Consider the following 25,395-nt stretch of genomic DNA (forward strand, 5'->3'; position numbering starts at 1 on the left):
TATAAACATTTTTTTTAAAATATGTGCTGGATCCATCTCCGCGACTCCAATGAGGACACGGCGGCATAGAAAATGTATGCAACCTAAATGTGCAATTAGTCTTTTTAGGTTTAAAATGTATGCAAACATTTTTCAGCTTGTTATAGTAACGGTCAGATCGTAATAGATGTAACATCACAATACATACATAACATACAATAGTGCTCCTGACTTAGTGGTTGGGAACCATGCACAAATGGAGAATGGCTTGCTGGTGCAGATGAGCAGACTGCAGACCATAACATCTTGTCCTACATATCACCATCCAGATGGGGAACATAGTCTTGTGACTGCAGACGAGAGCTTGGTCCGTTGGTCCTGGTCAGTTTGCACCCGCACTGAAAGAACTTCCTCCATGCGAAGTGGTTGAGAATGCAGTGAAAATGTTGTATGTCAGTGTCTTTTGGTGCCTTGAAGAATGCACATACCAGCAATACTCATTTATATAAAATAACACAAAAAGGCATGAGCAGATGGTTTATAAAATGATTTATTCATGTTAACATAGCTGTTACACAGGGATTCAAACAGTTCCACAAGGCTTTATAGGGGACTACAATTGAATGAATAGCAAATCAATAGTGGTCCAAATCTCTAATGACAATCACTGGACAGACAAACAGATCACCCTCTTTTAGGATGTGTACAAATCTGCATTGAAAAATATTTAACTTGACACTGTGTGTTACAGCATTTGTTCCCATTCCAGTGTAATATCTCGAGAGACATGCAATGACAGAATTGTATTCATTTTCCCCACTAAAAAGGTCCCTGCGTGTAAATCAGTCAAGCTTCCCTGCAATATCCCCCTCCCCCGACCAGACATGCTTCAGTGAAAGAGTGGCATCATAACCAGGGCATAAAGTGAGGATTAATCCAATGGGTACGACCAAGTATTTTGCCGCCAGCATGCACGGAACACTGGCATTCCCTGCAGCGTGAAAAACTGATGTTGAATTCCAGAAGCTGTAACCGTACCACATACGTGTGTTTTGACAGGCTAGGAAAAAGCAAACCAGATTATTCCCTGGAACAAATAAAAACAAAATCAGAATGAGCTTCCAGTTTGTTAGCTGTTGGGACTTTAAGGGCTTCTGCCTCTAACTTTAGGAAAGAGCATAATACCATGTCAAGCTATCAATATTTCTCTACAGCTGAAATTGCACATACTGAAAGGCCAGGACAGACACAAACCGAAGGAATGGAGGGTTTTATTTTAGGTCATCCTAATCCGTTTGTATTTTTTTTCCTTCTCCAATTCATATTTTTTCATTATTCTTTTCAACAAATGGATTTCATTGGTAGAATGTTGGATTGGAGGAATGAGGATGTGTAAAAAGTTTTTTGTTTTTAATCCTTTTGTTCTTTTGGGAGACCAAGGACTCTTAGTTCTCAGTGTCGCCGCCCTCGCCTCTTTCGCCGGCATCAGCCTCCTCTCCAGCGGTGTCTGATGTCCATAGCTGGGAACAGACAAAATAAATTGTCAGTTCACAATTTCAAAGTGTGTATATTGTTGTATATAAAGTATCAATTGATCCAAATCAAGTTAATGACTACAAGCCAAACAGGTATAAAAAGATTTTAATTTAATGAACAACAAATGAAACAGATTTGCTCAGAATGTGGACAGAGGTCATTTGTGCAATTCAATTGTCATGTGGTGTGATGCTGGAACAGAAACTCACTGTCAGATTATCTCTGAGGAGCTGCATGATGAGGGTGCTGTCTTTGTAGGACTCCTCGTTGAGGTGGTCGAGCTCAGCGATGGCATCGTCGAACGCCTGCAAGTAAAATGAACATTTGTGGACCGAGTTCAAGCGCAAAAATGAGTACAAGTTGTAACATTGCCCACAAACCGTTTTAGCCAGTTCACAAGCTTTTTCTGGAGAGTTGAGGATCTCATAGAAGAAGACAGAGAAGTTAAGTGCCAGACCCAAGCGGATGGGATGTGTGGGATCCATCTCAGTCTTGCTGATGTCAAATGCTTCCTGGTACGCTTGCTGCGAGTTCTCAATGGTCTCTGTTGAATTCATACAGATGTAGTTCAGGTACAGGAAATGCAAGAAACCACTGTTCGTGTATAAAGTACGGGTGTTTTTACACAACTTTCACTTCCGATACAGCTTATTGCAGCCTTGAATATCAGCCGACAGCGGTATAAATCCTATACATTTGTATGCATGTGTGGAATGTTGGACCAAGTGATATTACTCAAACAGAATAATCACCAACAGTAGGTTTGAGGAAAAACTGACCCATTTACTTCTGTATGCATCTGGGGTATAAGTTTTATCCACAATGTAGTGGCGGCTAAGCATAATAGCGAGGTGTAAAGTGCTCAATTAAGTGTTAAAACTCAACTTCACTCACTGACGGGATGGCCATCTTCTCAGTTATAACTAAATGACTTGTTATCACCCAGTGGGAGTTTCCCTGTGGAACACCGCTTCAAATGCACTTCATATTAAACTTCGCCGGTTGTCTGCCACCACTGGAAACTTGTGCATCATAAGTGTTGCACTTAGCTGCAACGTCTTTTTCAGACTAATGAAAAATACACACTGCCAACACTAGTCCCATTCCATGCGTAACATGTTAGCACATGCTGCTGTTATAGTCCCGTGGTCTATCCGTCAGCTTCTGGATAGACATGTTGGGGCGGAGTCTAGTATAGACTGTACCAAAGTGCCAATATAAGATCCAATACTATGGTGTTTTTTGCAGATATGGAATCAGGACACCGTAATATGAATAGCATTCATGTTCTTACACATCTGCTAATTGTATTAGTATGATTAGGAGGCATTTCATAGTCAGACAGCTGGAAGGATTTCAATTTCAACTTCTATGGTCTCTACTCGTGTGTGTCATTTATTTTCCCCAGCGTATTAAAGCTGAGTCAGCTGCCACCCATTGCGGCTGTGACATCATTTCCAGCCAGTAGTGAGACAATCTCACACTAATTTTAAAAAGAGGAAAATACTTGAAGCATAAATATAAAAGTATGGCAGTCAACTCACTTGATTTGTCATCTCCGGAGGCCACCTCAGCAAGGTATCTAAAGTAGTCCCCCTTCATCTTTAGGTAAAACACTTTGCTCTCGTGTTGTTTGGAGTTTTCAATTAAATGTTTATTCAGCAGTGTCTGTAAAGAGAAAAAAGGAAATATTCAGTTAGATGCACAGTTACACAAAGATACATACTCATGTGTGACAACTGGCAGATCAGGTGACAAAACGTGGGAGGGGGATCTTTCACACTCAACAAGCAGACAGACTGAGCTGCCTGGTGTATCTCTTGGGGTAGTGCAGTGGTTTTCATTTATGCTTTGTCATGCCCCCGGGGAGACAAATGCCGCCCCTATTCATTTATGAAAAGCCTCTAGGACCTGGGTGTCCAAACCTTTTCCGCAGTGCCACAGCCCCCCACCCCTCTTGGCTTCTTTAAATTTCTACAATATGCAGCAGGCCAGTAAAGAAGCTTTGGGCCACACTTTCACACCCCCTGCTCTAGGACATGGTATGGGCCTTTTAATAGAAATGCTAATTAAAACACAAGAATATGTAATATGCTCATTTAAATTATGAGAGCAGAATCACTCCCTGAAACAATATCGCCTCAAACCTGATGAGCAAAGGGGGAAAAAAACTGGGATGCTAAACCTTGGCAGGACAGAAGCATCCCTGAGTTAAGCCAACCCCATCGCCTGCAGCCACTCGCGAGTCATATAGACCAGCCATGATTGGCCTCGGCCAAAGCATGCATGCCTCATGTGTTCGGCACGCCACACAATGGACAAGAGAGATGATCTTTACAGTGCTTTCACACAAAGCTCTGATTTCAGTCAGCAGCGCTCACAAGAGTGGTAAATTTCACACAATTTGCATGTCTGACAAGAATTTGTCCAATTCCTTTTCTAAATCCAATTTGGCAATAACTGCGCAAAGGTAATTAAAGAGGACTAGAGACATACCAAGGAAAGACTACCATCAGTGGGAGCAATTTCATGAGACTGTACTAATGTGTTTGAGAACTACATGGATTGAAATCGCTTTTTTGGAGTTTGATCAACCAAATATTTAATGTGTGATTAATACACAGCTGGTTGCTCGAGAGGCAACCGACCGCAATCTGCTGCATTTACAACTGTGTGGGAGTTTTGAAGTTGGCTTGTTAAAATTGACTCAATTCTTGTGATGACTTTAGTCTCGTAACATTAACTTTCCTCTGCTGAGTGGCCCCGAAATTTCGTACAAAAAAAAAATAAAATAGGACTGACATGAAAACGTTCATTACAATCAAGTAAAATTACCAAGCCCGTGCAGTCTGTTAAGATAAAATGATAACGCCAACATACTAGACTGATTATGTCACACAAGCAGTTTTAGCTCAGAGCATAATATAATTAAAATGCACATGCAATAAACGTGTAGGGCATGGACATGGACAAAGTTAGCAACCCGTCAAAGGCTTTTGTAGACAAGCGAGTTGAGGCCTGAGGAGAGGCACACCCTTCTGCAACACTCAACAGAAGAAACAAACGGCTGAGTCACTCTACAGGAACATGCATGAGGAGTTGCTGAAAGTGAACAGCCCCTGCAGCGTTTCAATGCAGACAGTAGCTCAGGGGGACATTACCGGAATCTTACAACTAAGCTTCCAGCCAGATCTCCTCTAATCCACTATCAAGGCAGGATAGGAATAATGTAAAGTACAATCCCTGCTGTTGCAATAGATTAATCAAGATGTGAACACATACACCCCCACCCCCCTATACTAGTCATCAATCTAGGGTTGGAACTAGTTCAAATGTAGGCCAAAGTCATTAGCTTAAAAATGCAGCCCCTGCTCAAAAGGTATCCTGCATATCTGGTGTAAATTATTTCATGGCTTGTCACATTAGCGCTCTGTCGTGTGCCAGATGACATTGGATACAGAAAGTCAGCTTTTCTGATTTCATAGTAGGGTTCCAGCGAGCAGCGCCCATCAACCAATTTGCATACATAGTTCAAACGTCACATTCCCAAAAGGCAGGAAGACTGGGAAGACTACATAATACTGCCTTTTATGACCCACCATAAAAAGCTCTACATAGACACACAATTTGAGCAAATAGGAACAAGCGCTATGACAATTAAGACGGACTAAAACACATTTTAATTAAATGCAATGATGAGTAAGGCATAGCACTGATTCTACATGTACACTCATTACACCTGGATAATGAAATAACCCTGAGGCCCATGAAGACCCACGAAGCGTCCAAAATCAGTGAAATCTTCCATTAATCTTCCATAGATTTACTGACAACCAATTACAGAAAAAGCAACATCGCAGCTCTTTCGCTTAAAAAGGGAGTGTGCTCACCAAAACGTTGTTGCAGATATCCTGCAGCTCCTTCTCCACCTTCTCCCTGTATTCCTTAACCAGCTGCTGCTTCTTCTCATTAGCATCAGACTTGCCTCCGATGCTGGAGAGGACCCTCCAAGAGGACCTCCGGGCCCCCACCACGTTCTTGTAGGCGACGGACAGCAGGTTCCTCTCCTCGTTTGTGAGGTCGTCTCCCATTTCCGTAACCGCCTTCATGCACTCGGCCATGTCGTCGTAGCGCTCAGCCTGCTCGGCCAGCTTGGCCTTCTGGATAAGATCCCCTTTATCCATAGTTTGTGTGTTTTTTGTTGGGGAGCGATGGATCAGAAATGCGGGCGAGCGAGCGACAGTCGGGGACTGTGAAGTGGGAGAATGGGTGGAACAAGGAGTGGCGTTAGTCCCACCGCAGCGTGACAAGCTGCGAAAACGAAATGATCACATTAAGGGAGATGCGTGCGCTAGATGAGATTGAGAAAACACCCTACTGCCACGAAAATCATAGGAATGGCTGCATTTGAATGTAAAATGCAACGACGTGATTCGATGAGTCTCAGTACAAAACTGCGCTTGAATGCCATTACGTAACGCTCAATTCGTGTGATGCGCCGACATTAACACAACTACTTAGTTTCAAAATTGGGTTTCGGTCGTGAACACCGAGAACAAGGCTCTCTAATGGCAGCTGAGTCATGTTGGTTCCGCAGCCCGCCACAAAGATGTCTAGCTAGCTAGCTACGAAGCTAGTAGGCTACAGCTGCAGGTTTAAGCTAACCGGCCACTCCTATCAATGAAAATGTGTCACCGAAGCGCAGATCTAAACTACCATCGTCCTATTTATCGCACCAGAAAAGAGAAGGAATACGTGTACGTTCACGAAAACATATCAATTAAAATATTCGACGTTTCTCACCTACTAAGGTCCAAAGTCGCTTCACAAATTGTTCCGATTCGAGGGATTGGGCAGAAAGGCAAAGAACAGGCAGCGGCAGCGAGAGTCCAACTGAACCTGATTAAAGTAGGGCGGATCATCTAGTGGGGTTGACTGTCCAATCGTAAATCGCAATCTCCATTGAGTGACGGAAGGTTTTAAGATGCTGACGAATAGGCGTCGAGCTCTGAAGAAGGGGGGTGGGGGTATCGAGTGTAGTTTGACAGACCGGAACGCTGCAGCGGCTGAACGTACGGGGTTTCCTCCAATTAGAGCAAGGGAATGACGTCACTGCGTTGCCATAGTGATATCTGTCCAATCTCTCCACTTTCGCACGATGTGGACACAGTCAGGCGGGCGTGGCACTCAGACATGGCATTTATTAAGCTTTTATTTAAACAGGCATATTTGCTGCTTTAAATTAGCACTCATAACACATTTTGTAGCTTTAAATTCAACAAAAACCGGAAAAAAGGTTCCAGGCCTGACCTTTGTACTTTCTTGTGCCCCACCCTTTTGTATGTCTTTGTCAGGACAAGTCAGACTGACCAGCTGCTTGCTTAATGTATAGACTCCTTAAATAATGCAATCATCAATATTAGCCATACCCGATGGAATATGGCCATCCATTCCTCATGCTGTGATGCACAGAGGACACTGAAACGGCGACACTTCTCAACAGGAAACAAAGGCGGCTGACATCCTGTGCACAACCAACAAAACGAACGAAACTAGGCCATTTCTTTTCCACTTGTACAAACGCGCATTTGCTAAGGAAGTAAGACGTCTATTTCGGTCACGAGAAGTGGCGTTCTCAGTTATAGAGTGTCTTGTCCGCACTAGGCCAGATGGCTAGAAATAGCAATATTAATAGGATAGGAAATCCCATGGCGTCAGCTCTAGTTTTGAGCTGCTCCTGCTGATAATATTGAGCAGCACGGTTCCTTCTGAAGACTGCTTTCTGATGGTTCATACGGATATCGTGTTTGAAATATTCGGACCAAAATGTATAATACGGTAGCATATTTGTGTTATAGTAACACCTCTAAAATCATATCATTTGGAAACGATTGGTTGTTGCGAGAAGATGATGCCAGGAAGAAGCACAAGAGTTAGATCAGGGTTGTCCAAACCTTTTCTACCGAGAGTTGCATACTGAAAAATCTAACATTTTTTAAACCAACCCATGTAAAAAAAACAGCTTGTATCTAAGCTCAGTGACAAAACGTATTATTTGTATGAACCTTTTCTCCTTTTTGCTATTCTATTTTTAAGACATAATTAATGATCATGCAGCAGTGAGTGCTTGCCCCCCCAATCCTATACTATACTTTATTTCATGAGTGCATGATGTGCAAGAAGGTGCTCCATGCTTCTCACTGCATAGTGGGTGGAAGCCTGTCAAATGGCAATTAGGCCTTTGTGCTCCAGTTCACAGCGCCTCTCTCACCTCTAATTAGAGGTAATTAAAGCATTCTTACCCAGTGCATTCAAACACAGATGCAAGACGCACAACCAGGAAATTAAAAATCAAAAACAGTCCTGCGTCCTGCCAAATGTGTTTATACATGGTAAGTTGTTGGTTTGGTATGCAGGTTGCGTTCACTTTCTAACTGCTACGGCTGCTTTTGTATGAATAATAGACGACGCCCTATGCGAACTATGTGTGCCTTGCAGCAGAGACAGAGGACATGCATTCTGCAGCTGTCAATCAATTGGGCACACCTTCCTCTGCAGTCCCATGCTGCGGAGCCGCAGCAGCCGCCAAGCATCATTGCACCTTGCTGCATCCCTGTCTGAGAAGAAAGAGTGAGGTCATCATTTGAGTAAATGCTTTTACCGTTGCAATTTTTTTTCTTCTACTGGTGCCACAGATAAAATGCAATGGCCGTCAATTATTGATGCGGTGTAATTAGCCTCACAGCCACACTGGCCGAGTCAGCTGCAGAGCTATTGGCCTGATATAGTCAGAGGTCAATGCTGAATGGAGGCAAAGAGACAATCCTTTGCGGATGCGGACGCCATTTTATTTCTGCTTCTATTAATCCTCCAGTGAGAAGAGATGGAAAAATAATGGAAAAACACATGACTAATCTATGTTAAGTAAAAAAAAAAGTGATACAATATTAAACAGCAATAAGTAATCCCTCATTTATCACAGTCAATTGGTTGCACACTTGACCGTGATAAGTGAATTTCCACAGAGTAGGATTCCTTATTTACACAATTTTACAATATTGTTGTAATTGCAAGTAAAACCTGTTTTTAAAAAACTTATTATAACGCCCATATCGCCAACGTTATACTCATTTTACCAAATATAGTAGACATAATGGGATAGGCTCCAGCATGCCCACGACCTTCGTGAGGATAAGCGGTACAGAAAATGGTTGGATGGATAATAATTCATTCATTCATTCATTTTTCTACAGCTTATCCTCACGAGGGTTGCGGGGGTGCTAGAGACTATCCCAGCTGTCTTCGGGCGAGAGGCGGGTTACACCCCGGACTGGTCGCCAGCCAATCACAGGACACATATAGACAAACAACCATTCGCACTCACATTCATACCTATGGACAATTTGGAGTCGCCAATTAACCTAGCATGTTTTTGGAATGTGGGAGGAAACCGGAGTACCCGGAGAAAACCCACGCATGCACATGGAGAACATGCAAACTCCACACAGAGATGCCCAAGCAAAGATTCTAACCCAGGTCTTCCTGATCTCCTTGACTGTGTGGCCAAGAATGTTATGTAAATGTTACCTTAAAACATTGACATTACAGTAAATGAAGGTATTTCTGTTATTTCTATTCCCATTCTTTCCTATGGGAAAATGATTGCAAAGTGCTGAGGTTATTAGTTATTAAATAAATTTCTGAACATCCAAGTAAAAGTGTGTAAGCGTGACAACAGAAACTTGAACCGTCCCACAACGGATGGTGAAAGCGGTTGTGATTCAACCTTGTCGTAGCAGAGAGTTTGGCGATGGTGTGTAGGAGTAGAGCTCGATGTTACACAACAAGTAGGCCTTTCGAAGTGGGAGACTTTCTCATTTGTCATTTGTTTTTCCATACTTGTTTCATGTCCATACCCTCTTCCATTGCTTATTTTGCTCAGTGCAGAAAGTAGCCAATGCATCGGTAAGCATTATTGGTGTGTGACTCATGATCATTGACTAAGAGCTACACGACACGTATGAGTCCTCACCTCTTGCTACAATGCAAGCCTCTCCCTTCTATCTAAGTGTGACGTTGAATGAAATGCCACATTCATTTTATAATTTGCTCGCTCTCTGTGGTTTTACGACTGCTGTTTCTAACACACGTGAGCGAATAGCAGATGTTTGAATCCAAACCTGGAGATGGGCATAATATGTGGTACGATGTGGGCTTCTATGAGTCATCAGTGGGCAGTAGGATGGCAAATGTGTAACAAGTGTTGAGAGAAAGTTGCTGCTTGTAAATAAAAAAAAACAGACAGGACGGTGGAATGGTGGTAGAAGAATGAAGTTGATTTCTAGGTATTTAAAAATAAAAATGTAAAGTCAATTCAGCTTCAGCTGTTGCCATCATCAAACCTAAATTTTTTACATTTTACCTAAATGTAAACATTCTTCACTGTCATAGACTCTAAAATTAAATAAAACATAAATACAACAAAATTACTGGTACTCATTTTTTTAAGGAAAGCAGGGCAAACATTTCCAACATTATAGTCAATATTTATAAACAGTCAACAAAACTATCCAAACTCATCATGGAACACAGGATAAACATCAATATTTATAAAACTGAAATACAGTAAAAACACCACAACACGTAACTAAACAAAGGAAAAACACTTCCAATATTGTAGTAAATATTTTTTAAACTAAAATACAGGAAAACCACCACAATACGTAACTAAACAAAGGAAAAACACTTCCAACGTTGTAGTCAATATTTTGAAAACTAAAATACAGCAAAACTACATAAATGCATACATAATTGAATGCAGGACAAACATTTTAATCAATATTTATAAGACTAAAATACAGCAAAACTATCCATATACATAACAAAGATTGTGATGTGGCAGCAAGAGCTGCAGTGTTGGTGTTTTTTTTTTTAATTAAATTGTATTTCTCACTTGTTTTATCAAAAAGCTGGCACTTGGAACTTTCTTTGGCTCCATTATGGATTATTTTGCAGCCATGATCAAAAGAAAAGTAGAGACTTGTGGTGTAACCGTGTTACTTAGCACAGAACTAGTCAACCTCTGATGACATCCTAGACGGGCGATGACCTGTTTCCACTGTATGGGCATGCTAATAGGATGCTACCAACATACATTAAGAACACAGTTGGACTCAAGCAGTGTATTAATAACATAACAAGACGGGCGCCATACTGTATACCAACTGAAATGTGAGCGTAGACCCAGCAAATTTTCAACATTAACTAAAAAATATGCTAACCAAGGTTCCACTGTAAATAAAACTAAAACAAAGCAAAACTACTCATTCTTTGAAGACTCCGAACAGATAAATTTCTTGTAAAAAAAAAATTGTATTGTAGTATTGTAGTCCACTTTCCTGCTGCCCTCAGTCTCTTGTTGGATAAAAGTTCAATAAAACAGATACTTAGCTTACAAGTGGAACAGCAGCTTCATGCCAAGTAGTAAGACTCTCGTTGTAGTCCATCTCTTTCCATCTGATGTGTTTACTGGAGCATGGTTTCCTACAGCTTACTGATGCAGTACTGCTTTTAAGTGGAAACCCAAGCAGAGCCTAATAGAGCTGCAACGGAAGTATATAAGTCATGGGACACCACCACTGAACACAGTGTTTGTGCAGTAAATGTACACTTTGCCCGTGAGGCGTTATACACACAAATGTGGTCCACAATTGTTGTTTTTTTGCCTGATATCGATATACTGTAAAATGAAACTGTTTTTATCTGTTCTCAGTTAAAATAGTGTCATGTAAACAGCCCCTTGCATTCCATCAGTGTCTCACTATATCATTCAATGATATGTTCCCAGTAGGCCTGAGCTCTGCCAGTCCTGGCCAGAGGGGGTTTTGGCTGTAGAGTCAGGGCTGCAGACTCAATTATTCACCAGCACGCCTCATTTTAGATCAATTTATTGACTGACAGCTTTGGAGTATTTTCCAGTGCACCACTTGTAATGCGGTGGTGTCCTCTGATGCATTAGCATAACAACGGGTGCTTTGTCTGTCCAAAGACACTTTAATCAAATATTGTGTGATAACAAGCAACTGTAAACAGTTCAAACGGGGGTCTGAGTGGTCCAGGCAGTTATTATTAAGAGGCTTTTGCAGGCAACCATCACCAGAAGGTCACAGCACGTGCTATCATTCCGCAGGACTACACAGGATCGTTATGTAATGCAAAGGCGAGGAGGGCAAATGCAGCAACTCTGCTCATTCTCACACTATCACACACCCACTTGCAGAAAGAGAAACGCCAAAGTATATGCACGTCTTCGCCCACGTTGCTCTGCGCATTACAGTTGGTAGCTTGTGCAAAAACACAGCAATCCATGGTACATCATGTCTCTTATTATTATTATTATTATTATTATTCTCCCTAACCGGCACCAGAGCTCCCTGTCTTTTGTGGTTTGGCCTTGCATACCTCTGGGGCACAGATTGGCACAGAAGATAAAGTTAGTAACAGCTAGATGGCTTGTGTGGGGGTGGGAAATGAAATGAGACACATTAGGTAAAAGAGGACACAGTACTCCAAACTGAATTAAAGCCGCAACACTTCTGGTGGTTTTTATCTTTATGTAAAGCGCTATCAGAAGATATAAGCCATTGTTATCACTATGTAAACACCATAAGGCGGTTACATTTATGAGAGCATTGCACAACCACTGGAGGAGTACCAGGATGCTAACACTTAGCTACAGTGCTGACCAGATTACTGGAGACTTTAATGTTTGTCTCCATTACTTCCGACAAAGAGATTATATTTTAATCGGCGAGGGGAAGGGGGGGGGGGTATTTGTCTGTGTGCAACTTCCTGTTTTTTTCATATGTTTTAAATCATGGACACAGTAGGGTTTTGTTGACAATTCTGGTCACATACTAATATCGATTATTATATTTTTCATATAATCAGTTTTATAAAATTGTCTCCATTACTTCTGACAAAGAGATTATATTTCAATGTCTGTGTGCAACTTCCTGTTTTTTTCTTCCTGGGTTTTGTTGACAATTCTGGTCACATACTAATATCAATTATTATATTTTTCATATAAACAGTTTTATAAAAGCTGAAAAATAAATACAGAGACAACCACTGATTGGCAATTCTTATTACTCACTTTGTAACTCTTAATGCGGAAGTACAATTAGTTGTATAAGTATACTCGGTACTCCCAGAAAATAAACTCAAGAATGCTACTATTAAAGAAACTAGTATTATGTATTCCCTTCTTTTCAATAAAATAGTTGCAAATGTTGATTAATCATGATTAATTAATTTGAAAACAGATTAATCGAATGAAAAATTATAATTATTCAACAGCCCTAATAATGACCAACAAATCATCCATCCATCTATGCCGCTTATCCTCACTAGAATCGGAGGTATGCTGGAGCCTACCCCAGCTGTTTTTGGACGAGAGAAGGGGTACACCCTGGACTAGTTGTTTTTGGAATGTGGGAGGAAACCGGAGTACCAGGAGAAAACCCTGGAGAATATGCAATCTCCATACAGAGATGTAGAGATGTCCGAGTGGAGAATCGAACCCACGTCTTCCCGATCGCCTGACTATGTAGCCTACATGCTAACCACTCGAGCATTGTGCGGACCAACAAATCAGTCAATAGCAAAGTTCTTTGTGTTTTTTTTTTTATATGAAGATTTATTAAAGACATCCTTCATTGGTGGCCTTGGTGGAGTTCTGTGCAGCTCTTATGAGTATTATTCAATATCATTTGCAGTATAATTTGCAGTATAATCTACATTTGCTACAGGAGTCAAGCCAGGATTGGTACAAATATCCTGCTGCTGGATCCTAAACACACAAAGGATATCCCTGGAGGAAGTACCACCTCTTCTATGGCCAGCTCCCAACACTCCAAATATGGGCATAGCGTCCCATATGTTATTTATGCCGTGTAACTCCTGACTTTTGCAGAAGAATCTATTTTTAACTGTATGCCGTGCAGCATAATATGCAACATTGTGTCACACCAGGGGTTCTTTAACATTGTTTTGTGGACTTAGGATTTGGAAATAGCTGCACAGGGAGAGACACCTATGTACTTCCAGCCCTCAGGTCATGTCTCGCCCGATTGATGAAACACTGTAAAGTTTAAAGTCTTGACAATCTTTTAGGTTTGGTTTTTCAATAACAATGCAAAATGCTTATTAAATTAGGTGAGTCTCGAATTTATAATGTAAAATAAAGGCTAATCAGTTACATTAGTGTTTTACGTGGATGTTTTATATGTGGGATCTAACATGTTCTTTTTCCTGGAAGCAAGAACAGGCTTGTTAAAGGCCTCCTCTCCCAAGGTGACCTCACTCAGTTATAATGCAGCAGCATCAACCCCCCCCCCCCCCCAACCCCACCCCCTCCCGCCCCTCCTATGTGCCATGTATCCTCCATCTGCTCTTCCTCCAATAAGCCCCTTTTGTACCCTGCGGTAGCCTACATACCAGCAAACTGGTTTTACATTTATTTCTGCCATATTGTGCAAAAAAAAAAAAATCCCATTAGATGCGTTGCCTTAGTGACACAATAATGTTCATTATCTTATGAGACAAGATAAGCAGGACACACTTTTACATTCAATAGTGTTGCAAAGTGTATCTACATGCTTGCATCTGCACCTTTATCCAGACTTTCACTAAAATTCAATGGGTTCTTCCTATGTCCATGTCTGCTGTTAGTGACCGGCTATTTAGTGTTTTACTACGTCAAAACTAAGATGGTTGACAGAGCAAACAATACAGGAATGATCCAAAATACCATAAAACAACAGGAAAACACTGCAGTTACGGTACTATGAATCAAAAACAAATGCAGCAAATGTCAAAAACACGCACAAAACTATTATTATCATTATTATTCACTCATTATTACTGTAACCAGTTGTAATATTGTCAGCAGTCCCGTGTGCACACGCTCAATGCGTGCATTTAGAGAGCAATAGCTTGTAAAACAAATTGCATCCTTTCCACACGCTCAGACGGTCTGCATCCTGTCATGATTCATCCCCACCAAACCTATCCTCCTCTCTCCTCTTGCCTCAGCTCGTCACTCTCCCACTCCCTGACTTTGACTGTTGCCATGGAGACAAGGGAGAGCTTAAAAAAATATAATAAGGAAAGGAGAAGCAGACTGAGCCACTCAGTGTGTGACCTTTGAACAGCGAGGTCAGATGAGGGGAAGCTGCCAGGACGGTGTTGTCACCACCAAGTTAGTCAGTATCGGGCTTGACTTGCTGGTTCAGTCGGACAAAAGAAGAAGAGACAAAAGGGGAGAGTCAGCATCTGCATTGTGGCTTCTTATCGTGACTGTCCTTGGGTACTGTGAGTGTACTGAAGATTATGAGTCAATACTTTTCCTTTATTTAGAATTTAAGCTCTGTTAAGCTGCCTGTATTGAACAAAAAAACCTTATCAATATTTTCATGTCAACTGGTTCCATGCAGTAACACAATCATTCATTCATTCATTTTCTATCGCTTTTTCCTCACGAGGGTTGCGGGGGTGCTGGAGCCTATCCCAGCTGTCTTTGGGAGAGAGGCGGGGTACACCCTGGACTGGCCGCCAGCCAATCACAGGGCACATATAGACAAACAACCATTCACACTCACATTCATACCTATGGACAATTTGGAGTCGCCAATTAACCTAGCATGTTTTTGGAATGTGGGAGGAGTACCCGGAGAAAACCCACGCATGCACGGAGAGAACATGCAAACTCCACAAAGACATGGCCGAGGGTGGAATTGAACCCTGGTCTCCTAGCTGTGAGGTCTGCGCGCTAACCACTCGACCGCCGTGCCTCTGTAACACAATCATTCATTTCATTTTCTCCCGCTTTTTCCTCACGAGGGTCGCGGGGGTGCTGGAGCCTATCCCAGCTGTCTTTGGGCGAGAGGCAGGGTACACCCTGGACTGGCCGTCAGCCAATCACAGGGCACATATAGACAAACAACCATTCACACTCACATTCATACCTATGGACAATTTGGAGTCACCAATTAACCTAGCATGTTTTTGGAATGTGGGAGGAAACCGGAGTACCCGGAGAAAACCCACGCATGCACGGGGAGAACATGCAAACTCCACACAGAGATGGCCGAAGGTGGAATTGAACCCTGGTCTCCTAGCTGCGAGGTCTGTGTCGCTGTAACACAATCATTAACACAAAATTAATACAACATTTTTATTTATCCTTTTTAATAAAAATACTTTTTTCTTAGTTATGATTCTTATGTATTTTGTGTATAACTATCATGTATATTTGTTTAAATTATGTTTTTATGAATTATTATTTCATCAGGAAACAAAACAATGTTTCTCAATTAGTATTTATTTTGTATTTCACCTAATCCAATAATTTCATGTCATGGCTCTCATTCTCATATTTAAAGTTGAATTAACACAAAATTATTAACATGGTGTGAATGGTTGTTTGTCTATATGTGCCCTGTGATTGGCTGGCGACCAGTCCAGGGTGTACCCCGCCTCTTGGATAGGCTCCAGCAATAGTTTTATGTATTTCTTAAACATAATCTTGTTTTGTCAGTTCAGACTTAAATATTATGAAACTGTATATATGTATATGTATATATACTGTATATATACTGTTTTGATACCTTCATGAAGTTGCTTTCTTCTTTGCCTATATGTTGCTGGAATGGAGGTAAACATCAAACTGAACATAATAAAACAACATTAACCTGTAGAAAGCAACCGCCCTCTCTCTCTTCGCCATGTTTGCAAGGCTCCATCATTGTGAATACATTTACACTAGTACAGTTTCCATGGTAACCGGCACCATGCAAGCGTTTCAAGTGTGGAGGACTGGGAGGTGAATTAGCACATCTGTTTGTAAGAGGAGGTATGGAGGAGGAGGAGGAGGAGGAGGGAATGATACTTGCTTTGCTGCACTTCCTGTCTTTATGTCCCGCTTCCTGTTTCCTCCCTATCCATCCATCCTCTTCATGTTTGCCTTGTAGCCTTGTTATGCCTGTCAGAGCTTGTCTTCGGCTCTCCAGCTCCCCTTTGTCTGTACAGGAGTGAAAATAGTTCAAATTTCCACTCCTTTGAATGATCCTTCCAACCTTTTTTGGGTTTAATATCCCTACTTGGAAGATGACTTCACAGTGCAAATGGGTTTTTGTAGCCACATTAAGTGATCTATCATATGTAGGTATCCAAAAAAAAATAATTGATTGACACTAATCAAGGACTCCTGTTTTTAAGGCTCGACAAAAATGCAAATCAAAGATCCTCTTTATGACAAACACGCTTGCTTTTTTAAGGATCAAATAAAAACATGCAGTTCAAACTCCTCAATTTAACATGGGTGCCTTGCTTTTGTTAGGAATGTACTGGAAAATTTGTTCTCTATATGACTGACGCCCTCTGTTGAAGGAATCTGACAGGAGTCAAAGATCCTCTATACAGTATAAGAGGAATGCTCTTCTGTTTTTAAGGCAAAAATGCAAGACAAAGATCCGCTTTATGACAAGCGTACTTTGGCAAATGCACCAGTCCTTGCTGTTGTTAGGAATGTACTGGGAAAAAAAATTAGTCAAAGATCCTCTCTATGAAAGAATCCCTATGCTGAAGGAATCTGACGAGGGGAAAAATACCAGTCAAAGATCCTCTATATAACACTGTTCTACTGTTCTACTGCTTTACTGAAAAAATGCTAGTTGAAGATCTTCTTCATGACAGGATAGCCCAGCTGTTTTTAATGATCTATTGCGAAAATACCTCAATGTAACAGCAGTGCTCTGCTGTTTTTCATCATCCACTGCAAAATGCTATTCAAAGATCATTCATATGACAGGAACCTTCTGCTGTTTTTGTGAATCTGCTGCAAATCAGGTAGTCAAAGATCCTTTGTATGCTCTTTATGCTCTGTCCTGAAAGATCCTCTGCAAGCAGGAGTTTTCTGCTCATTAGATTGTTGGATACAGAAGGTTATTTTTAGACATCACAGCAAGGTTTAAAGCTCCAGTCACACAAGAAATGGAAGATGCACCAATGACACTGATGATGAATGCAACCTAAAACAACCTGAGGGCAGCTTCATTACCTTGCAAGAACTGCTGCGACCCATTCAGCCGCTTGCCAAGAGCCTGGCTCTGTGCTTAATAAAGACTGTGGATGCGTAATCATCAATGCAATGATTCTCATTACTATTGTGATAAAAGAGGCGAATGGGGAGAGAAGATAATGTTTGTGCAGACAAGGGCTGTTGCAAATGGTGAAATATTCATGAAACACTAAACAAATCCGAGAGTGAGTGAATAGATCTAGATACATCTTGTAACATAAAAGCACTACAATTAAAATATATCCTGTAGCAAAAAAATCCCAGTATAATTTTCTTTTATGGAAATCTAATTTCTGATATAATACTTCACGGTGTCATATTTGCCCACATGGGTCACATTGCTCGTTCGACGTTTACTGTGCGCGTTCTTCTCTTCTGGACATGTTGCAACAAATCCATAAGGAAGGAACAAACGTTATACAAGATGTTTCGTTCAAGACAAAAATTGCCATAATGTGATCTTACACTGCCCTCTAGTGGTTATTAGCGCACACTGTCACAACTGACAGACAATGTAACGTTTAGTGTTTTGAGGGGGAAAGTGAAACTAGTCGTCGTAGCTATCGGAACAATGTAATATAATGTTTTACTTCATCTTGCTGATTTTTAAACATGGTATAAAACAATCGTAAACGCACTTCAACCTGTTGTGTTTCATGTTTTATAAACAAGGCGAAAGCATAACGGTGACGTCATGATGGCGAACCGGTCACCTGCAGTAATTTGCTTGCTTTCCTCCACGAGGCGGATAAAACATATGTGGCTGTTGCTGGTTCTGCTTTTCTTTGTATGGATCATAATGACAATGGACCCCCCCTTCACCCACCCACACACACACACACACACACACACACACACACAAACACGTAAAAACGATGTTTTAGCATTGTCAAACGCTGCCTGTTTGCTTATTAGCACGATCACGTGGCCAAAATTCCAGGAAGTAGTTGGATCATCAAACAATTTTAACAGCAAGACTTTTTTTTTACACAAGATGCCTGAAATACAAGCAGAAATTTGTTTAAAGTGTCAAATGTCTTTAAAAAAAAGTGAATTAAAAAAGTAATGTCCTGTACTTTAGTCTAGGGCTCGGCAAAGGTCACATGATACTGACCTCACATGATACTTCCTGCTTGCTGACCTCCTAGTTGAAAATGTAATGCAAGTTGTTAATGACAACTATTGTTAATAATAACTAAAAATAAGTCAGAAAGGGGAGACATTAAAAACGACTTGTCAATAAGAAAATAACAAAATGAATAATGAGGAACAAACCTACCTAAACCTAACCACTACTCATTAGTTAGTTCTTCATTAGTTTCTCACTAACTACCTTACTCATAAGTTCTTTATTCGCTACTCAATAACTACTGTACTTTTCTCACTTTAGTTGACAAGGATGAGTGATGGCCTGTTTGTCACGAGGCCGCACGTAAACCAGAATGCAGTGATAAAGTGGACATCCACTTTTTGTCAGTGTCAAAACATGAGTTTCATCCTTGAAGACAACAGAAACTGGGGCACGCTCCTACATGTCCTCTGCTGAATGTATCAACTACAAACAGGTGAAGTTGGACACTGTGTGTGTGTGTGTGTGCGTTAATAAGTTTGTGTGACGTTAAAGCCACTGATTCTGAACTTTCCCACATGAATGTTGACCCGTGACACAGTTTTATCACCATCACAGATGAACATTTGTTTTGAAATACCGCACATAATGTTTGGATCAATATAAATATTAATTCATTCATTTTCTACCGCTTTTCCTCACAAGGGTCGCAGGGGGTGCTGGAGCCTATCCCAGCTGTCTTCAGGCGAGAGGTGGGGTACACCCTGGACTGGTTGCCAGCCAATCACAGGGCACATATAGACAAACAACCATTCACACTCACATTCATACCTATGGACAATTTGGAGTCGCCAATTAACCTAGCATGTTTTTGGAATGTGGGAGGAAACCGGAGTACCCGGAGAAAACCCACGCATGCACGGGGAGAACATGCAAACTCCACACAGAGATGGCCCAGGGTGGAATCGAACCCTGGTCTCCTAGCTGTGTGCTACTAGTTATTAGAATCTCCGCTTGGGAACTCTGCGTGGAGTTAGCAAACTCCAAATTGCCAATGGTATGAATGTGAGTGTGAATGGTTGTTTGTCTATATGTGCCCTGTGATTGGCTACACACACACACACATATATATATTTACTTCAACTTTTAGTAGTTTTCATTTATTTTGTGTTTTAGCAATTTTACCTGTGTCTTTTTGTATTTTTTATCTTCTATTTACATTTTTGTATTACTGTTTTCTTCATTCATTTTTAATAGTATTAATTAGACAATATGTTTATTATTATTATGTTTGTAGTTTGTTATGATTTACAATTATATAGGACTGCGCAATACTGTGAGAAGGATTTGAAGTTATTTAAATTGTTAAAATGCGTTGTATTACATTTAATTAAATCTTTGCTGGGAACTGCTTGGTAAAATTAATATATGTAGGTACTGATATACTGTATACAGTATATTGCATTGCCAGAAGTACTGTTCCTGGTTCTATGGTTATCATCACACCTTTCCTCTTTGTCATTACTGGTTGCCTTTTGTAGTAGGAGGCAAAATGCTTTTGAACACCAAGTTTTGTAGTACTATTTTTTGATTATATATTGGAGGTAAAGGTCAAACGTTAAAAGAAAGGGAGCAAATGAGGAGTGAACAGGCTGTGATTGTTAGTCCTAATGACTTTGAGAAGGAACCAAACTTGACAGGGAGAGAAAGGGAGGCCGTACCGGGTGACAAAAAAAAGTGGACGGGCTCGTTTATCTGTCCCACGCTTTCACCAACAACCGTTCTCAGTGAAGCCACCACATGACGTACTGTGTGATTAATGCACGCACACACACCTTGGCTGGAACAGTAAAGACTGGGATGACTTCTAACAATCAAGCACTGTCTTGTCTTACTGGACGGAACTTCAACAGACTTTCATGATCGGGGTTGACGCCATTACTAATACTGCAACACCCAAGACGCTTTCTATCATGTTACATTTGACATTTAATTTCAAACAGAGTCCACAACTTTCCCAAGGATTGTGAGCCTTAAAATAACACCTCTTTGCGTCCACGGTCACACAGGAATGTCGTGAGATGTGTTTGTCGACATTCCTCCAGCAGCCATTGCTCAGCCGGTCGGGCCGCTTGAAACTTTTATAAAAGTCAGTTCAACTGTATAGAGAGGATGCATGGTGGCAACACACTAAGGAAAGACAACACACACACACACACATATGCAAAGAGTTTTGTGTGCCATTTGCCTGCAAACACTGTGATATTTGCCCATGAAAATGTATGTACTTGAAGCTTAATTAGATTCTTAAGTTCACACATGGGATGAATATGAAGTTATTGAGATGACACACAGTGACTTCACACAACATTCATACAACATTGCTGTCATTTCTGGGTTTCGACTCATTTAGTTCATTCCTTTAGAGTTTTACACAGGCTAACCTGCACTAGTGCGTCACAGCAATTAAGGCACAGTATGCTGTTGTTCCATTGTCACACAATAAAAACAAGCCTCCCACCTGTGTGGTTATTTAATGACAACGAACACACTTTTACTTAACATGGAGCACACAAACCACAAAAAATATTATAAATTATTTTAAAATTGTTGAACTTGAAACTGTATTTGGTTAAAATTGTGTTAATGTGATTATCCTCTGTACATAACTCCAAAGTTTAAATAGTACAATTTTGAGCAGAAAAAACAATCAATATTAGATAAATGCATTACATATTCTGTATCTGATGCTTTGATCACTGTATTTAAGAATAATATAATTATTGAAAACACTAGCCCTGGTGGTGTAATGGCAAAAGGCATGGATTTGATTGGGATTGAAAAAAAGTAATTCCAAAAAGTAATTGCGATTGGCTGGCTGGGGCTACTCCTGACAGAAGAAAAAAAACATACATACACGATTAGAAAGATACAGTATGTAAACACTTGTGAGGCAAAGCCTTTGTATAATTTTGCATAACTGTTTTTTAAACATTGAGTTTGACTTTGATCTTCATGCAGAAAATGTTCCAAATATTTGTACTTATTTAAGATGAATAAAAAAAAGTGGATAATGATATGAAACAACATGTGATAGCATTAATTCTAACATGTAAACAAAAAAAAAGTTGTCATGTTGGCTTATATAATGTTTTGGCGATTGAAAATACATTTGCATGTTAGCTCGGGGACGTTAGCTCGGGGCCTAAAAGTCTAAAAGTGCTGTATATCATACAGTGCCCTGCAATTGACAAATACAGTAGAACCTTGGTTAGCGTTATTATTTCACTCCAGAAGATCCGACTCTAACCGGAACGGACTTTAACCGAATCAAAAAGTTCAGAAAGCCAAAAATGTTAAACCGAAACATGTTTTTTGAGTTTTACAATTATAGTTTTACATGCTAAAAACAATTTGAAATGCATATAAATACATACAAATGATGAATTAAAGGCATAGGTCACAGAAGATGAGATTCTTGACGGTGACTGAAAACAGGAAGTCGGTGTCTTTGAACAGTCATGTTTTCAATGAAGATAAAATAATCTTGAATGTTCATTTATGCCTTTCATTAATCATTTACAGGCATTTAGTCATGTAAAACCATAATTATAAAACCATTTTATTTACATTTTTGAGTCAAAGTCTGATGACATCAAATACGTAACTGCCGGTTCCGGTTGACATTTTGTTAAGCTAGCTATAGGATGCTAGCAAGGAAGAATGTTTTGTGATGAATATATATATATATATATATGAAAATACATTAAGAAGACGGCGTCATGAAGTGTATTAACAACACGACAATACGTATGCCACATTTATGCTAACCGGAGAATGAATGTGGCATACATTTTTTATGTTAACCAAAAAACACGCTAACCAGGGTGTATGTTAACACATGCTAACAAACTAATGATAAAGAACACAAATATTTATCAATCCATCAGTGACTGATTTGGAATTTACGACAACAAAATACTGCATTTTAGTATCATAAGTAGCATTTTTTATAATTGGCGACACAGTAAAAGGTGGCTTGGGACCAGTTGGTATGGGAAGCCTGCCCTAATATAATATATAAGTTGCTGGAGTTGTTAAAAGCATGTAATATTCACAGCTCATGGGCTGTGTTGTGAAGCTAAACACACACACAAACACTCCATTAAAAATCCCATAATCCCACAACAGCACTCCTTAGTGCATATGTGTGTGTGTGTGTGTTTTAGGAGCAGAATACGGGTTTGCCGTGCTTTCAGTACCTGTGACTGTTTGGAGTGTCATCAATGGGAAGATAGCCAGATAGCATCTAACAACGAGCCTCAGCAAAAACACTCCAAAAACATTACGACCACAAGCTGACACCAGGATGACAAAACAACGCTAGTTGAGGCTTGGCTATCAGAAAGAGAGGACAAGTCTTCAGTTAGACAATCCCACAATGTCAACAAATGAATATTTGCAGATCAGACGTGTGCTTAACCAAGCACCCAAGATGCGAATAATAATAATAATAATAATAATAATCTCTTTAACAAACGTCTAAATGTTTATACACTCCAGTGTGATAATCATCTTGAGATGGTTCATTTATTGTTTAGCCAACAACTACTTCTCTGTCTTGAAGTGTGCTAACGGTGAGCTAACGGTCCCCCTTTGACAGACCTAAACAAATGGAGCTCAAGCAGGTCGGGACGTGCTGGAAAAAAAGTGCATTTGCATCTTATTTACATCCCGGTTAGAGTGAGGAGGGGGTGCTTGACTAAAAAGCAACTGTCTTCCAGGATGAGGGAACGAGGGAGTAAAAATGGGAATAGAAGACGGGAAGCTGAAATAAGGAGCGATACTGGGAATATGCCCTCGGGATAGGGTTGAGTCATTGGAAACTGTTGAGTTGGACTTGAGAAACTGAAATGATGCGTGTTAGCTGTGTTGCAATGCAGATGTACAGAATCACATATCAGCCACCATTTAACCATCTTCTCAAGGGGCAACACTATAGAAATAAAACTTGGATATGCTTTAGAGTAGTCAGTGTACAGCTTGCATGGCGGTATAAATTTACAACTGTGTAAATTATTACTGTGTCTGTTATTATTGGCTGTGTAAATGGCTGCCAATACAAGTGACTAGACCTCCATATTGTGTTGAAAGTGTCAATATTTAGTGACTGCTTTAATCCTCCAGGCAATGGAATTCACCAGAGTTGACCAGGTTGTTATATACTGGAACCTTCTTCAACTCCTGCATGGTAGAGGTCTACACGGCTGTGCTTTTTTCCTTGGCCGCCCCCGCCCCACAGCTGTGGCACGACAGCTACACAGCCGTCCACAGCCGTGGTGAGATTTGAGCGGCCAGCCATCAGCCGGATGAACAAGCGCAAAAATTAAATGACCTCTTTTCAGATCTCAAGATAGATGATATAAGGAAGGATTATGGACAATATAGGTGACCTTTCAAGAAACAAATGAGGCTATCAATATTTTTTTATATTAGTTTTCCATAGGGCGGCACGGTGGACGAGTGGTTAGTGTGCAGACCTCACAGCTAGGAGACCAGGGTTCAATTCCACCCTCGGGCATCTCTGTGTGGAGTTTGCATGTTCTCCCCGTGCTTGCGTGGGTTTTCTCCGGGTACTCCAGTTTCCTCCCACATTCCAAAAACATGCTAGGTTAATTGGCGACTCCAAATTGTCCATAGGTATGAATGTGAGTGTGAATGGTTGTTTGTCTATATGTGCCCTCTGATTGGCTGGCGACCAGTCCAGGGTGTACCCCGCCTCCCGCCCGAAGACAGCTGGGATAGGCTCCAGCACCCCCGGTGGAAAATGAATGAGTTAATGAGTTTTCCATAGGCATGTTCTTGAGGTCTCCGTGTAGACCTCTACTGCACGATGACGTCACTCGTGGAGCTGGTAGATACGCCCCTCCACCTTACATCCACTTAAGGTGGAATTATATGAGTACATGTTGGAATTCATGCTTCTTCCCTCAGATGCACTCATGCAGCCTCAACCTCAATTGTCTTGATGTTCTGTTGCCAGCTATTTAGACAATAATTGCTGTGTGTTGAGTCATTTTCAGTGAATATTGAATCTGTACAAGTAATCCAAGTTTCATTTCTATTATATTTACATATATACTGTAATATAAAATGGTTGCTGAAATGTGAGACGCTGTCTACTTCTTCTTGTACAGTAATGTTTGTGTTTCTTAGCCTCTTTCTTCCTGTCATAAGATTGCTTGGGGCTGTTAAACACTAGTTAAGTACGACAGCCACGCCGCGCCCGAGTTTCTGTGACAAAACAGACTTGAATTAAAGCAAAAGGTGTTTCATTTGCTTATGTGTCAAGTGGGCACGGATGCAAAAGTAATATGTAAGTCAATGTAGTTTTTATGTTCTTCTGTAAACTAGCGTGGATGTCCTGTGCTCTCATTTAGTATCTCATTTGAGTTTGTTTGATAGGTTTTACAGTTGATTTTATGTGCTAGAACGACATTAAAATGAGCTTATAAACAGCCTCTGTCACACATGCGGTTGCTTTCACACAGAGATCTGTGTGATCAGAGATCTGTGTGATCACCAGCTTTCCACAGTCAGATGCTTTCATCAGCTTTTTACTCTTTTGTGTAAGCAGCACTAGCAAAGCTGACCTGGCAATTTTCCGGCT

The 25,395-nt window shown here is 40.6% G+C and overlaps 1 protein-coding gene across 2 annotated transcripts; it reads right to left on the bottom strand.

Annotated features, from left to right (window-relative positions):
• Positions 1 to 513: 513 nt before the first annotated feature.
• LOC131140256 (14-3-3 protein zeta-like) lies at positions 514 to 6,471 on the bottom strand. Of its 2 annotated transcripts, none has more exons than XM_058090509.2 (6): positions 6,319 to 6,471; positions 5,406 to 5,765; positions 3,060 to 3,183; positions 1,896 to 2,059; positions 1,725 to 1,820; positions 514 to 1,499 (listed from the first exon to the last, which is right to left on the bottom strand). In XM_058090509.2, the coding sequence occupies exons 2-6, from the start codon at positions 5,697 to 5,699 to the stop codon at positions 1,425 to 1,427; spliced, it is 753 nt and encodes a 250-aa protein (XP_057946492.2). In that variant the 5' UTR covers positions 5,700 to 5,765; positions 6,319 to 6,471; the 3' UTR covers positions 514 to 1,424. The 2 variants fall into 2 exon arrangements, with proteins under 2 accessions (XP_057946492.2, XP_057946490.2); XM_058090507.2 differs by having other exon boundaries at positions 5,406 to 5,826.
• Positions 6,472 to 25,395: the final 18,924 nt, after the last annotated feature.

Source organism: Doryrhamphus excisus, linkage group LG14, assembly GCF_037039965.1.
Source record: "Doryrhamphus excisus strain RoL-2023G ecotype Guam linkage group LG14, RoL_Dexc_Guam_v1.1, whole genome shotgun sequence".
NCBI classification, from domain to species: Eukaryota; Metazoa; Chordata; class Actinopteri; order Syngnathiformes; family Syngnathidae; genus Doryrhamphus; species Doryrhamphus excisus.

Excerpts from the sequence above, each read along its gene's own strand:
- LOC131140256 (XM_058090507.2), bottom strand. The coding sequence starts at position 6,437 with ATGATCCGCCCTACTTTAATCAGGTTCAGTTGGACTCTCGCTGCCGCT. Across the intron at positions 3,184-5,405 it reads ATATCTGCAACAACGTTTTG|ACACTGCTGAATAAACATTT; the intron begins GTGAGCACACTC and ends TTCTCTTTACAG. Across the intron at positions 2,060-3,059 it reads CTCCGGAGATGACAAATCAA|AGACCATTGAGAACTCGCAG; the intron begins GTGAGTTGACTG and ends TGAATTCAACAG.